This window comes from Danio rerio, chromosome 12, assembly GCF_052040795.2.
Source record: "Danio rerio strain M-AB ecotype USA chromosome 12, GRCz13ab, whole genome shotgun sequence".
Classification (NCBI taxonomy): Eukaryota; Metazoa; Chordata; class Actinopteri; order Cypriniformes; family Danionidae; genus Danio; species Danio rerio.
In genome coordinates, this window is record NC_141032.1 from 2805001 (window position 1) to 2822338 (window position 17338).

Below are 17338 nucleotides of genomic sequence, written 5' to 3' on the forward strand. Positions count from 1 at the left end.
AGTTGGGATTCACTACTGTCAGATATATCATATTCGATGTGTGATGATACCCCGGCATACCTGCGGCTTATCTAACAGGGAAACTATTTTCTCCACTTACTGCAAGATGTAGGTCACGCTACAGTATGTAAAACAACTGGACAAATAAAATTAAAGTTGTATGAGTATTTGAATAATAAATACTTTTTTTAAATAATAATAAAAACATACAAATATATAAAACAAAAATTGCAAATAGATAAACAATAAAATAATAAATTAAAATAAAATAAATATTTATATAAAAGTTTTATTATACAAAAATAAAAAGACACTTTAAAAATACATAATGTAAAAAATGTATGGAGTAATTTGGATAACAAATAAATAAAATAAAAATATATAATAAAACAAACAAAATATATATAAAATAAATATTAAATAGAATAATAGAATAAATTAAAGCTGCAAGCAGCAATGAAAGGGACCTCACACCCGGGCTCACCGCCGGCCGGTGGCCTCAGGATGACAGAGAACAGCGGACAATAAAAATTTAAGCTGATATATATAGAAAAAACTGAGAAAATCACAGATTTATAACTAACTTCCTTCTGTCAGCAGGTGACTGTGACTCAATATTGGCATGTAGATGTCTTCAGGAGAGGAATCTCTTCGAACATGTGAATTTTCAGGCAGATCAGACATTGTGTGGCTGAGTTATAAGTACTTCCACCTCCATGACGATACACTGAATTTGTCTGTCCGCCACGGGCACGCCCTTTGACGAAAACTCTAGATCTTCGCAATTTAACATCGCCAAGGCCTTTAGATGACCATATCTAATTTTAATTGTTGATCTGATTAAGTACCTAGGAGGAGTTTGTTAAAATACAACACCTGTAAATGGCAAAAACTGCACTCGGTTCCTAAAAATATGAAAATTAAAATAATAGAAATATTTGTATAAAACAGTTTAAATAATATAACATTAAAAACTCCAAAATTAAAAAAAAAGAAGAAAAAAAATTTTGCAGCAAATTATGTAGTAATGTGAACAAAATAAATAAAAATAAATTGTGTTTGTGCTCTGTGTTTGTGTTTTGTATTTTGTATTTGTGATGTTTGGGAGGCCAAAAATGAATTTCCAAATGTGTGGACGATAAAAATTTCTAATTTCTAAACAAATAATCAACATAGAACAGATTAAAAAGTACAATGAACAGGAAAAAATAAATGTTTTCTTTAACAAATAAAATAAAATAAAGTGTATTTGGAAACTAGACACATGTAGAGGATAAACAAATACAAATAAAATGATAAAAAACTAAAAAATATAAATAAATAAACAACATGGAAAGGGTTAAACTGATAATAAACAAAAAAAAATGTGGAAAACAAACTAAATAAAGATCTAGATTAAATAAATTGTATTTTTTTAAGTGTGGACTAAAAAAACCTGGAGAGGCTAATAAAATAAAATAAAACAACATTAAATTTTTAGAAATTAGTTGACAAATAGAGTAATATTAAAATTTAAAAAATTAAACAAAACTAAACAAAAGTAAAATAAAATAAAATAAAATAAAGTGTTGTAGGAAATTAGTTGACACATGGAGAAAATAAAAGTAAAATTAAAATTAAACAAAACTAAACAAAAGTAAAATAAAATAAAATAGTGTTTTTAGGAAACTAGTTGACACATGGACAGAATAAAAATTAATTAAATAAAATTAAATAAAATTAAATTAAATTAAATTAAATTAAATTAAATTAAATTAAATTAAATTAAATTAAATTAAATTAAATTAAATTAAATTAAATTAAATTAAATTAAATTAAATGTGTGGACCACAGCATTTATTGCAGTGTGATCAAACAAAACCCAAGACACAGTAAACAGTTCTCGTCACTCAGCAAACCGGCAACAAAACAATAAAGCCAGCAGGCAGAGCAGTACATCCCTGTTGCCTGGAGATCCAGCAAAACAAAGGGCTGAATATCAGACTAATGCCAACAAGCAGTGTTTCTCTATCAGAGGAATCAAACTGGGGCAAGTTTACCCTGCTGGTTTTTACTTACAGGCTTTGTGCATTATTCACATGGAAGATCCTTATCAGAGACGGCCTGTAATGATCGGCTTGTAGTCAGTCGTTGCTGAGACTCTGTTTGACTCCACACTGCACTGAAAAAGGACAGAGATACAGGTAAGAATCGCAGATTATTAAAAAAATATGACAAACAATTTTTCATGATGCTAATATCCAGCTTAAAACGACATTTGAAGGCTTAACTGGGTTAATTGGTCAAGTTAGGGTATTAAGCAAGCCATTGTATAACAGTGGTTTGTTTTGTAGACATTTAAATACAAATATTGCTTAAGGGGCTGGTAATATTGACCATAAATGGCTATAAAAAAAGTTAAGAACTGCTTTTACTCCAGCCGAAACAAAGCAAATAAGACTTTCTTGAGAGGAAAAAATATTATAGGAAATACTGTGAAAAATTCCTGAATCTGTTCAACATCATTTGGGAAATATAGAAAAAAAAAAAAAAAGAGTAAATATTTAGCAGAAGGGCTCATAATTTTGACTTCAATTGAATGCTTTTATTTCTTAATTTACTAATCTATTGATTTATTACTATTCATTTTAATGTAATATCAATATTACATTAAAGTCAGATCAGCACAATTGTTATTTGCATGGCGACAATGGTATATTCAATATATAATTTACATTCATAACTGTTTCTTAACAAACACCAATTATACAAAAAGCAACAACAATGCTGATATAAAGACATTTAATGTTTAAACAGTGCTAAATATTTTAAAATTCATCCAAAATACTCAGTGTTTCAAACTTTTCCCTTTAATTATTTCAATGCAATACTGATGTTGTTTTATGCTTGCCATTTTCAATAAAGCGTCATTCATAACACCAATTTATCTTCATTGCACTGTTAATTTGAAACTCTAAACTGTTAATATATATATGGTTTCCGCTACATTCTTTCTTTCATGGCGAGGCGCCGCGCCAAAATTTATCCCGCCACGACTACATTACAGCTTCTCATTCAAAATATTTTTTTTTATAGCAGGTAATAATTGCACCAAAATGTATTAAAGGGTAATTAAAACTATAATAGCGCTAACTTTTCTGTAACTGTAGTAGTGCTGTGCGTCAATTGTTTACCCTTTAAGGTGACGTGCTGACTGACTGACTGACAGGTGCGTGATGCGTAGGCCCACATGGAATCTGCGCAAACAGAATTCCGCAGATTTTCCGCAGAAAATTATGTGTTATATATATATCTATATACACACACATATATACATATTTATATATATATATATATATATATATATATATATACATATTTATATATATATATATATAAAACAGCAGATCAATAAACTCACTACAGTTTGACAAATCTTGCAGCTATTGGATAACATAATGTACCTTTAAACTTTTCCGTTAAACAGAATATTCAGGAAGGCTAATAATTCTGACTTGAACTGTAGCTCACTGTCATTATATAATATAATCATTATAATAAAACCTACACAACAATGCTTTGTTTCTAGACACGATGGTGAAGGGAAAGAAGAAATCAAGCGAACCATCAGGTCGAAAAATCACACTTAAGATGGCCAAGAATGCTCTGAAAGTGACCGTAGACGGCAAACGCCGCCTCGACCTCAGCAACATGGCCATCTCCACATTTCCAAAGTGCATCCTGAAACTCTGCGATGTAGACGAGCTAGACCTCAGTCGAAACCTCCTCAAGAAGATCCCAGACGCCATCGACAAATTCGTGAACCTGCGTCTGCTGGATCTGCACAGCAACCATCTGGAGCATCTTCCCGCAGCTATAGGACGTCTGCAAAATCTCCACAACCTCAATCTGTGCAACAACCGTCTCACAAGCTCTAGTCTTCCTCATGAAATGGGCTTCTTGAGAAACTTACGAATCCTCAATTTAGGTATGAACTGCATTGACACTCTTCCTCCGACTGTGTCTGCTCTCAAAGAGCTCAGAGAACTGGGTCTCTTCAATAACCTCCTGACGCAGCTGCCTAAGAGTCTACAAAACCTCCCCAAACTGCAGAAAGTGAACATCAAATCCAACCCAATCCCTTCAGATGAGGATCCAGAAGTGGATCGGATTCAGAGAGTGGAGAGTCTGTATCTGGTGAAGGAGGACTGTCTGTGCAATGACTGTCTGAAGAAGTGTAGAGAGGAAAGAGAGAAGTTGGACAGCCGGATGAGCGCGGCTTCCACATTTAAGAAGTCTATCTTTGCGGGTCTCATAACGCCAAACTCTGTCGCACAAGAAAACCAGGCTGTGTGGAGGTGAAGATGAGAATTAAAGGGGCAGCTCACACAAAAATGAAAATTCACTCACTATTTTCTCTTCCTCAAGTGGAGTAAATGAGTTTCCTTTTTAATGTTGGAAACCTGTAACCATTGACTTTCATAGTCAGAAAGCCAAATGCTGTGGAAGTCGATGGTTACAGGTTTCCAACATTTTTCAAATTAACTCCTTTTGAGAAGATTGCAATTTCATTCATTCATTTTCTTGTCGGCTTAGTCCCTTTATTAATCTGGGGTCACCACAGCGGAATGAACCGCCAACTTATCCAGCAAGTTTTTACGCAGCAGATGCCCTTCCAGCCGAAACCCATATCTTGGAAACATCCACACACACACTCATACACTACGGACAATTTAGCCTACCCAATTGACCTGTACCGCATGTCTTTGGACTGTGGGGGAAACCCGGAGCACCCGGAGGAAACTCCACACAGAAACACCAACTGAGCTGAGGATCGAACCAGCGACCCAGGTCCTTCTTGCTGTGAGGAGAACGTGCTACCCACTGCGTCGCCAAGATTGCAATTTAAACAAAGAAATTATGTTCAACTTTAATAAATTAAATTTGATTGTTTACATTCAGCTCATATAAAAAAAATGTTAGCAACCATTTACATTAAAAAAATTGCAAAAAAGTTTTGATGAAAATAAAAGAAGACATTTTGAAGAATGTTGAAAACCTGTAACCATTGACTTCTATAATCTGAAAAACAAATACTGTGAAAGTCAATGGTTACAGGTTTCCAACATTTTTCAAAATAACTTATTTTGAGAAGATTGCCATTTAAACAAAGTTAAATTAAACTTAAATAAATTAAATTTGATTGTTTAACTTCAGCTCATAAAAAAAAGTTTGCAACTATTTATATCTAGAAAAAAATGCAAGAGTTTTGATGAAAATAAAAGAAGATATTTTGAAGAATGTTGAAAACCTGCAACCACTGACATCCATAGACGGAAAAACAAATTCTGTCCACGTCAATGGTTACAAGTTTACAACATTTTTTCAAAATAACTTATTTCAAGTGGATTGCAATTTAAAAAAACAAATTAATTTAAAGATTATTCTGTTTAATTTGTTTGTTTACGTTATGACCATATAAGTTGTTTACAACCACTTACATAAAAAAAACATTTAGTAAATCCAATAAATCTTTTTTTTTTTTCATTTTACAATATACATTCATACATTTACATTCATATATATATATATATATATATATATATATATATATATATATATATATATACATATACACACACACACACACACACACACACACACACACACACACACACACACACACGAGTTTCCTTTTTCTGTTGAACACAAGAGAACATATTTTTAAAAAATGTTGGAAACCTGTAACCATGATTTTCATAGTGAGTGGTTACAGGTTTCCAACATTTTTCAAAATATCTCCTTTTAAGCGGATTGTCCTTTAAGAGACTGTCTGAAGAAATGTAGAGAGGAAAGAGAAAAGTCGAATGAGCACAGCTACTACGTTAAAGAAGTCTATCTTTGCAGATCGCATAAAGCCAAAGTCTGTCGCACAAGAAAACCAGGCTGTGTGGAGGTGAAGATGGGAATTAAAGGGGCAGTTCACACAAAAACCTGTAACCATTGACTTCCATATTCAGAAAAACAAATACTGTGGAAGTCAGTGGTTACAGGTTTCCAACATTACAAGTGTACACTATGTACACGTTCAATTACCCTGCAATGGTTGTTATATACCACTAGGGAACAGCAAAGATCTAAACAGTTCTCACTGGCGCTTCAGTTCTCACTGCTGCCGTCTGGAGGACATCTGATGACATTACAAGTCACAAAAAAGTGATCAATGAATAAATAAGGCTCTGTAGATTTGCCACTTTGGGGACTTAAACAACTAAAAGAAGAAAATTTCTTCTTAATGAATGAATGAATGAATGAATGAATGAATTCATTCATTCATTCATTCATTCATTCATTCATTCATTCATTCATTCATTCATTCATTCATTTTCCTTCCGCTTAGTCTCTATTTCCAACACAATCTCATGGCAATTTGTAACTTTTATTAACATTAGTAATTAAGTAACACTAATTAATTAATTAATGGTTGACATATCATGATCAAAAGATTACTGTCACCATCATCTATTCTTCTTGTGAAGAGCAAGTGCTGATGAATGCAATTACGTTCGTATTGATTTCTTTTGCTGTCTTTTCTCTGGAGGAAGTTTCGTAATTTACACTGGGCTCAATTGTATTGATTCCTGCACATCTGCACTGTTGTGAAGATCCACTCATGACGTGATGAGCAACATTTCAAAAATAAATAAATGAAAAAGGTAACCAACATCAGTGCGAGCTGAGAAATCTAGATATATCACACTTCATAATTGGTGAATTATTAGCCTCCCTGTATATATTTTCCTCAATTTCTGTTTAACGGAGAGATTTTGTTCAACACATTTCTAATCATAATAGTTTTAATAACTCATTTCTAATAACTGATTTATTATATATTTGCCATGATGACTGCAACTAATATTTCACTAGATATTCTTCAAGACACTAGTATTCAGCTTAAAGTGACATTTAAAGGCTTAGCTAGGTTAATTAAGGCAAAGTTAGGTTAATTAGGAAAGTCATTCTATAACACTGGTTTGTTCTGAAGACTATCCAAAACTAATATTGCTTAAGAGGGCTAATAATATTGACCTTAAAATGGTCTTGAAAAAAATAAGTACTGCTTTAACTCTAGTCGAAATAAACCAAATAAGACTATAAAAATATTATAGAAAAAACTGTGAAAAATTCCTGAATCTGTTAAGCATTTTTTGGAAAATATTAGAAAAAAGAATCACTAGAGAGCTAATAATTTTGCCTTCAACTGTATTAGGCCTGTAGAAAGCTAAATTTGAGTGTAATTTGAGTGAAGCAAGACATCTGTAATCTGATTACTCCCACACCAGACGACAAAGTAAACACAACTCAGCACTGCTATTAGAATGAAGTGGATCAAAGAGAAGCCAGAATTATATGAAAGAACAGATATTTTGTCTCCAACGCTGGTGGTCCAGGTATAAGGTCTGTAATCTTACACCATACTGCAAAAACAAGTCATGGATTATTGGAAAATCAGTTTTATTGACACATTCTGTATAAAAAGTTAACTGTATTTAACTATATGTCATTTTAATATGTGGCAGTTCATTCCACTGTGGCGACCCCGGATTAATAAAGGGACTAAGCCGACAAGAAAATGAATGAATGAATTAATACATTTTAATATGTTATTTGTTATATTTCATGACATTTGACTTTTTAATGAACAAATAAGCAAATTAATAAAAATATAGAATGTAAATTTTTTCTTTTTTGCTGTTTTAGGTATCAACGTTATAAAATAACACTAGAAAGAAGGTAAAGCAAGTAATGGATTATTGAAATTGATGCATTCTACATGAAATATTTAACTTATTGAATTTATTCTGAACAAAAAAATTATGAAAAAATAAAATGTATAAATTGTTCTGCTACTTCATAAACTAGGTGTGTGAAATGACACCAGTTATACAGTAAATACAGCAAAAATGATTTTATGATATTTACATTTACCTAAAACAAATAAAATAATAAATAATGATAAAAAATTCTAAGAAATTATTAATAAAATATTTCTAAAAATGATAATGTAAGAATGATGCATAAAATATGCAGAACACTAATTATTTTGTTCTTTATTCATTCATAATTACTTTTACCTCAAATAAATTAATTAATAATGATAAAACTAGTAATACTTTTATAATAATATTAATAATGATGTTATGATGATTGTCATTATGCCAACTGTCTTTATTACTTACATTATTATTGTTGTTGTTGTTGTTATTGTTGTTATTATTATTATTATTATTTTTGTTATTATTATTATTATTATTTATACTTTATTATTATTGTTATTTATATTTTTCTAATTATTATCGTTAATATTATTATTATAGTAGTAGTTGTTGTTGTTGTTATTATTATTATTATTTATATTTATAATATACTTTATTATTATTGTTATTGTTGTCATTATTATTTATACTTTATTATTATTGTTATTTTTATTTTTTTCTGATTATTATTGTTAATAATAATAATAATAATAATAATAATAATATTATTATTATTATTGTAGTAGTAGTAGTAGTTGTTGTTATTATTATTATGATTATTATTTATACTTTATTATTATTATTTAGATTTATTCTAATTATTATTGTTAATACTACTACTACTACTACTACTACTACTACTACTACTACTACAAGTACTATCACTACTACTACTACTACTACTACTACTAATAATAATAATAATAATATTATTGTTGTTGTTAATAAAAAAATTATATTATTATTATTATTATTGTAGTAGTAGTAGTTGTTATTATTATTATAATTAATATTTATACTTTATTATTATTATTTATATTTATTCTAATTATTATCGTTAATAATAATACTACCACTACTACAAGTACTATCACTACTACTACTACTACTACTAATAATAATAATAATAATAATATTGTTGTTGTTGTTAATAATAAAACAATTATTATTATTATTATTATTAGTTAAATTATTAATAAAAACAGTCTATGGTGGTCTAATGAGGTCTGCTAGCATAAACATCTCCTGTTGCTCCATCACCGCCTGTGATGTCTCTGGAGGTGCCATACTAAATTATTAATACTTTGAAAAAAATCAATAAGTCATGTGACATTGCATCTCAGGCAACAGAGCAACAGCAGCACTAATCACAATTCCCCCTAATAACCCCATGCTTTACTGAACACCTGCTCCCAAACACCATAATAGACTGATGTGACGGACAATATCCTTTAAAATAAGTGTACATTATTTTCATTCATTCATCCATTTTAGTCCATCATTCATCAGAGGTCGCCACAGTAGGATAAACCTCCAACTATTCAGCATATGTTTTATGCAGCGGATGCCCTTCCAGCCGCAACCCAGCACTAGGAAACACCCATTACACACTCATACACACACACACACACACACGCTCATATTCTACAGCCAATTAAGTTTATTCAATTCACCAATAATGCATGTGTTTGGACTGTGGGGGAAACCGGAACACCTGGAGGAAACCCATGGCAATATGGGGAGAACATGCAAACTCCATACAGAAATGCCAACTGACCCAGTCAGGACTCGAACCAGCTGTGAGGCGACAGTGCTAACCACTAAGCCACCATGTAGCATCAATACATTGTATTTGGAGCCTGAACAGAAATGGAGAGGGTTAAAGCCATATTTTGTGGACATGCAGCAGAAATGTCCCACTTCAAGAGCTCACGTGAAGATGAAAGAAGATCAACCAAATAAATAAAAACATCCCATGGAGACTAAACATCCTGACCACTCGCATCGCAGTCTGAGGATGGACAAAGCAGCGTTTTGAACCAACAGCTTAATCATCAGCACAAAACCATCAGCACATGTGGGTGTAAGATGACCAGAGCGTCAAGTGCATCCCGTCTAAGTGTTTCAGTGCTTGTGCATTTCCAAAATAGACACACAGGATAAAAGGCCAGCCCAATAGGATGTTTATGGGAAATAAATCATTTTTGCCAAAATGCAGATGGGCATTAGCTCACTTTAGCAAGACTTCCTGACTTGTTTTATTAGCCAAATAAGCAAACACAGAATGCGGCATGGTGTAATACAGGGTTTTTCAAAGTCTAAGACAGTGGGCCTCCCTTTTGACACAACTTATCCATTGGCGCCCCCCTCCTCCCAAACACACACAAACACACACGCACACACACACACATATATATATATATATATATATATATATATATATATATATATATATATATATATATATATATATATATATATATATATATATATATATATATATATATATATACAGTATATATAAAGACACAGACAGATGCCAGACTGTTAACTCACTTTTATCATCATTTGCATGAAAGTGCAATTATTTACAGAGTAATAACAAGTATTTTAATGTTTAGTGGGTCTCATGCAGTCATTAGCCAAAATATTTTGACAAACCACACATAAAGGTCAGGTTCATCAGCTGGTCCTGTCCACGTAAATCCTAAACTCAAATACTGATCATCATATCGTCGTCTTTTGGGTTTAAGCCCTGAACTTGAAGGCTTTTGTGGCGAGGGGGCGTGGCCGAGCGCCGTGGGAACGGAGTGAGGCCACCGCGTAAGTGGATACACCTGCGGTGCGCACCTGCCTCAGATGCCACGGAAGGAGCTCTGGATCATAAAAGGAGGAACAAGGGCAGAGGAAGCCGAGAGAGGACCGGACCCGGACATATTTTACTTTTGCTTTCAGTTTGACGGCAGTCTCCGTGAGGATCTGCCGTCCGTTTGTTTAGGTTTAGACGGAGCTGCCGTCACTGTCATTAATAAATCACTTTAAAACTGCTTCGGTTCTCCGTCTCCTTCCCGGCGGCCAAAGGGCCGTGAACTTCATTACAGCTTTGAATTGGGGTGGGTCTCAGAAACCGAGCCATTGTATTAGCAGGCATATAATAAACGTTTAAATATAATAAAAAATACATATAATAATTAAACTTAATAATTATGTTTTTATTATATTATATTTTTTCCCGCGCCTCCCCTGACATGCTCTGGCGCGCCCCAGGGGAGGCGCGCCTCACACTTTGAAAACCCCTGGTGTAATAAAACTGGAAGTAATTCATTCATTTTCTTGTCGGCTTAGTCCCTTTATTAATCCGGGGTCACCACAGTGGAATGAACCGCCAACCTATCAAGCATGTTTTTACACAGCGGATGCCCTTCCAGCTGCAACCCATCTCCGGGAAACATCCACACACATTCATTCACACTCATACACGACGGACAATTTAGCCTACCCAATTCACCTGTACAGCATGTCTTTTAGACTGTGGGGGAAGCCCGGAGGAAACCCACGCGAACGCAGGGAGAACATGCAAACTCCACATAGAAACGCCAACTGACCTAGCCGAGGCTTGAACCAGCGACCTTCTTGCTGTGAGGCGACAGCACTACCTACTGCGTTGCCCACACTGAACGTAATTTAGTCTAGTAATTTAACTCTAGGCATCACAGTGGTGCAGTGGGCAGCAGGATCAACCTCACAGCAAGAAGGTCACTAGTTCGAGCCTAGACTGGATCAGTTGGCATTTCTGTGTGGAGTTTGCATGTTCTCCCCATGTTGGAGTGGGTTTCCTCCGAGTGCTGCCACAGTCAAAACACATGCGCTAAAGGATGAGTGTAAATGAGAGTGTATGGGTGTTTTCCAGAGATGGGTTGGGCATCTGCTGCGTGAAAACATATGCTGGATAAGTTGGCGGTTCGTTCCGCTGTGGAGCCCCCTGATTAATAAAGGGTCTAAGTCTAAATGAATGAATGAATTTAACTCTATTAATCACATTACAATATGATTTAAAATAAATATTATGAACATTTTAAATGATTGATGTGCAAAGGTAATGTATTTATGTCCTGGAAAATATGCATTTGCAGCATTATTACTTCAGTCATCAGAGTCACATGATCCTTCATAAATCATTAGAATATGCAAATTTTCTGCTCAAGAAACATTTATTATTCATCAGGGTTATAAGTCTACGCTTTTTGAGGAAACTGTGATGCATGAAATTCTCTGAAATTCCTGCTCCCTTCCGGCACACACACACATACACAGCTACAGATAGACAATAGCCCCTTTCACACAGTGATCACGGTAAATATCCGGAAAATTTCCGGAACGACTTTACCGGTATATTCAAAAAAGCGCTGTTCACACAGGCGAGGACGTTACGGAATTTTTCCGGAAAAGAGCATTCACACATCCATCGCAAAATGCCGGTAAATTCTGACATCATTAACCAGAAATGACCTCTAAACGGCTGCGCTTGTGTTTGTAAACATTTGACTACATTACAAACTCTTCGGATGGATCAGTATTGAGTACAACTCTAATGAAAACATATAGAGAAACACTTTCGCATGTCGAGATGTACATGATATGCGTGTGTGCTGGCGATATGGGCGCTCACGGGCACACGCAAAGCTTGAAGGTAAACAAACAACGGATTATCATAAACATTTTATCGATAATTATTTACACAGTTGGCATTAAGAAAGAACATAGAAACATTATCTGACTAACATCTAGCAGCTAAAGGTGTCTGGAAAAAATATTCAAAGGCTTTTATTCTCATAAACCGCGCACACGTGAATGCGTCTGACTGTTCTGATTGGCTAAAGCAGGTGTCTCACGTCAGCACGTTCTAGACGTGCACGCGCTTATTACGGCAATCTTCCTTCTGCATTCACACAGCGCAGCATTCCGGCAAATTACCGGTAATGTTACAACTTCTCTTTCCAGAAAATAGCCAGAACGAATTTACCGGTATTTTCAAAAAGGGCCTGTTCACACATACAACCTTTCCGGAAAATTGCCGGTAATTTTCCGGAAAGGTCTGTATGTGTGAAAGGGGCTAATGGCTGCGTCCGAAACGGCCAACTACTCAGTAGGTACTGCATTTGAATTTAAACGTACTACTCGGCCGTTAGAAAAGTGCGCTCTATACAGTATGAATGTGAAAAGTATGAATGGAATTCGGACGTACTACATCCGCCATTTTGTCATGGTCACATGACCTACCTGCGTCAGTTGTGTCGCCAGAATCTCGCCAGAAGTAGCAAGTCATTCGGGCACTTCTCGCATAATGATTTTCGAATTCGATGAATCTGAACATACTACTCGGCTCGCATACTGATTTTAGCGTACTATATAGTATGGAAGTATGCGGTTTCAGACGCAGGCAATCACTACCTAGCCCCTTATCCCACGCCTTCGTGTGCTTTTACCCACTGGAGGGGGTAGGCGGGTATATATATATTGTATATATATATATATTGTATATATATATATATATTGTATATATATATTGTATATATATATATATATATATATATATATATATATATATATATATATATATATATATGTGTGTGTGTGTGTGTGTGTGTGTGTGTGTGTGTGTGTGTGTGTGTGTGCGTGCGTGTTTGGGAGGAGGGGGGCGACAATAGATAAGTTGTGTCAAAAGGGAGGCCCACTGTCTTAGACTTTGAAAAACCCTGACCTTTAAATGTCACTTTAAGCTAAATACTCGTATGTTGAAGAATATCTAGTCTAATATTATGTGCTGTCATCATGGATAAAAGAAATTAGTGATTAGAAATGAGTTATTAAAACTATTACGTTCAGAAATGTGTTGGAAGAAATATACAAGGGGGCCATAATTGAGGACGAATAATCATTCTGACTATGTTTAAGACTTCAGTTAGGAAATGCAGAAATGTAAAGTCCCACAATAAACACATCTGCTGTTATGGAGCCTCAAAGGGCACGGATCCTCAAACATGCGCTGGGCCAGAACAGAACAAAGCTCTTTCTTTAACAGGGCTAAAGTATATTTGGGAACTCCGCATTGGTTCCCCTTTGCCTGGAGCAGCAGCAGCTCAGCGATAGATGTGGTTGAATGAGGTTTATATTGCTGTCTCATTGAGGGCTCCTGCAGGCTCTCTCCCGCCCCCATCTCATTCACTCACACTGCTATTATCTGCATACTGGGGGAGGCTGAACAGGGGAAGAAAAGGAGACGAGGACCACGAATGCTGGAAAGAACGTTTATTGGAGGTTTGAGACGGGCAATTTGAGTCAATTTGCAGTTGAGAACGTAAAGCGTGCAGAAAAAGATCACCGGTAGTCCTAAATCAGTAATGGATTGCATGAAAATCAAACAATTAAAATGCAAGAAAATATATATAATGCATGCATATATAAAATAAGCACATCATGTTTTTTTTCTTGGGAATAATATTTCTAAAGGAGCTGTTGACATGGAATTGAACCAGATTTTGGTAAAACAATACAAACAGAAAAATAAAACAAAACAGAAAAATGTGTTATGTGTAAAACAGAGAGTAAAAATGTTGATGGTTCTGTGGGTCTCGTCTATCAAATCTGAGCTTTATTTTGTATTCTCTATAGGATTCAAGTCAGGTGCTTGGCTGGGCCATTCTACAGCTTGATTTTCCATGCCAGTGTTTTGGATCATTGTCTTGCTGAAATGTCCACCCTGGCTTCATCCTCATCCTCGTGCTAATGTAGATGTTAGACTGAAGCAGCTGATATTCATTTACACTGAGGAAGGGCAGAGGCTTGCTGAAGAACTACTAAGATTTCAGCTGCTGTCTGGGCTTTCACTGCCTTTTTACACCTTCCTTTCTTCATGTGTTTAATGTTTTTCCTGCCCTGTTTAATTTCATCACACCTAACTTTATTTGTAAACTAATTAGTTTAGTTTCCATTGCATATATGGGTTTCTTTGGTTGTTACAAAAATCCGGAGACAATTTCAAGTCAACAGCACCTTTAGAAATATGCTTTCTGACAAAGATGGTGTGGTGTTCAATACTTATTTTCCCCGCAGTATATAATGCATACTACTAGGTTTTATTTACAACAAGACATAATATTAACCTTATGACACACTTATAAGTTAATGTAATTAAAATAGGTCTCAAATATAAAATAGAGATGAATAAATTAATCAAATCAACTACTGAAAAAAAAACCTCCTGTCGACACAGTGCTTGATTTCCAATAAACTACATCACCCTTAATACAGTTTAAGCATTATAACTCCTTTATAGAACTTATTTTAAAGTGGACCTATTATTCCTCTTTTACAAGATGCTAAATAAGTCTCTATTGTCCTTATAGTTTGTGTGTATGTGTGTGTGTGTGTGTGTGTGTGTCTAAGCTCAAAATACCACACAAGTAATGTATGTAATGTATGTGATCAATGGGCTTTGATCCTAATTGTGTTGTTTTGGTGACTGTCGCTTTAAACTCAAATGAGATTGTGCTCACATCCCTATTTTGAAAAAAGGGCGGAGCTAAAAATGGCTATGCATTAGCATAGTGGCAGATTCAGGCCCCGTTTGCACTAATACAGTGCGTTTTAGTTTTAAAACGCATACGTTTTGCTATGGTTACGCCGTCCATCCACACTACGCCGGAGTTTTTGAGTGCCAATAATGGAGCTTTTTGAAAACGTTGAGGAGGCCGTTCTCATTTAAAAACGCTGCTGCTTCATCCTAGTGTGGATGGGGGGAAACGGAGACATCCGAAAACGGAGGCGGGGCTGCAGATATTCGCCTCTCTGATTGGGGATTTTCCTCAATATTAAGTAGCCTACACACAGTTCAATCCTGCATCCTCTTCTGATAAGTTCAGAATTCGCAAGATTGATATGAAAAACAAACTCCCGAGGACATGTCGGGTAAATCTTCAAAGGGAACAGTGTACTTTATAACGCATCACCCTGGCTATGCTGTTTCACTTTCTTAACAATAAAATGAAAACATGATTTAAGGAACTGCCGATTTTTATTTTGATATTAGCAACTTAACTGACAGCAGAAATGCTGAGGCGTCGTAAATCTACATATTTATATGACGGTCATCTTCACTGTATGCATATTTATAACAAAACAGTCAATAACATTACTGCCTCCTTTCATTTTCAGTCAAAATACGCAACATAACCTCTCTTTTGCTGAATATCAGTTTTAATAATCAACAATGGCCATTAAAACAGCAGCCTATAACCATTACGTTGATACAATGGAGGAATTAAAGGAAAGAAATCAGTGAAATGTACAGAATCAGTGTAGTATATTAACTTATCTTTGCGCTCAGCCAAAACACATTACCTGAGAACAAGTAATAGATTCAAAAGACTAAAGTTAGGGAATATGGCGTCACATAAAGACAACAAGATGAATTAGCAGGCCCGGATTGGCTAATCGGGAGTACTGGGAGAATTCCCGGTGGGCCGGTCTGTTTTTTGGCCGCGAGGGCTGGTGTCCCTAGCTCCTTGCACTCTCAGCAGTCACATTTTTTTCTTCTATTTATTTATTTGACCATAGCCTCACTCTTTTTAATCCTTATTTTGCCGCAGTGCCGCTCTTTTTATTTATTTTCTCGCAGCCCCGTGAGAAAAATGCAGCCCGCAGGTTAACTAACGTTAATGATGATGATGTAATGTAACTATCGACCCCAAACAGCGGCAACTTAGTTAATATAAGAATTCGAATAAAATGAATAATACACCTGCTCAATAAAAATCAAATGATTCAATACATTAATAAATCTGACAAAACTTGATCAGAAATCTAAAAATAGGAGAAAAAGATTGAGCCATCAAAAGAAAGTAGTGCTGTGCCTTAAAGGGCCATGAAACCCCTCGTTTCAGCAGGGTGTTTTCACACCTCTACTTTGGAAAAAGTCAGAAAAGTGGGCGTGTCCAGCTCTGTTTAGGGGGGAGTGTCGGAGGAAGAAAAGCGGCTTGGTGTGGGAGTGTCTATTTGGGCGCGCTAAATTTCAGAGTCAAAACACACAACCACAGCGGACAATGTGACTGTGTTTACATGGACATCTGTTGTCGAATTATTTGCCAAATTATTAAATGGTGGACTTTAACTGCAGTTTGGCTCTTTCCTTCAGGGAATTCATTAATGTCCCTCGCGACAAACGTGATATTTGATTCGAGGCGCTGCTCTAAGCGTGTATTTTTCATGCAATGTTTGATACCGCACGGCGAATGAGAGAAAAAAAAAAACTCAGCATTTCCCGGAAACTTAGATGCACACGGCAGGTAGCGTCAGAAAGCCGCGTGTGTTATTCCGGTCACAAAATCCAACACGAGGTTATAGTTTGGTTGTAACTGTTAGTGCTAACTATTGCACTCGGTGCAATAGTTTATTTGATAAGAATAAAATACGAACTGAATAAACAAAGAGCACTGGTCGCTCACTTACCAAATAGAGACAGGACAATCACCAGCAACTAGAGC

At 35.1% G+C, this 17338-nt stretch overlaps 1 protein-coding gene and 1 long non-coding RNA gene across 3 annotated transcripts in view; one reads left to right on the forward strand and one right to left on the reverse strand.

Annotated features, from left to right (window-relative positions):
• The window catches only part of LOC147834365 (uncharacterized), a 546693-nt gene that overhangs the window by 492962 nt on the left and 36393 nt on the right, over positions 1-17338 (reverse strand). For both annotated transcript variants that reach the window (XR_015503729.2, XR_015503730.2), the window contains exon 3: positions 2059-2161. This is a non-coding gene — a long non-coding RNA (uncharacterized LOC147834365). The remainder of the gene's footprint in view (positions 1-2058; positions 2162-17338) is intronic.
• On the forward strand, positions 1930-4934 carry lrrc18b (leucine rich repeat containing 18b). The gene is made up of 3 exons (XM_087275609.1): positions 1930-2183; positions 3569-4419; positions 4502-4934. Exon 2 carries the CDS (start codon positions 3574-3576, stop codon positions 4339-4341), a length of 768 nt encoding a protein of 255 aa, XP_087131735.1. The 5' UTR covers positions 1930-2183; positions 3569-3573; the 3' UTR covers positions 4342-4419; positions 4502-4934.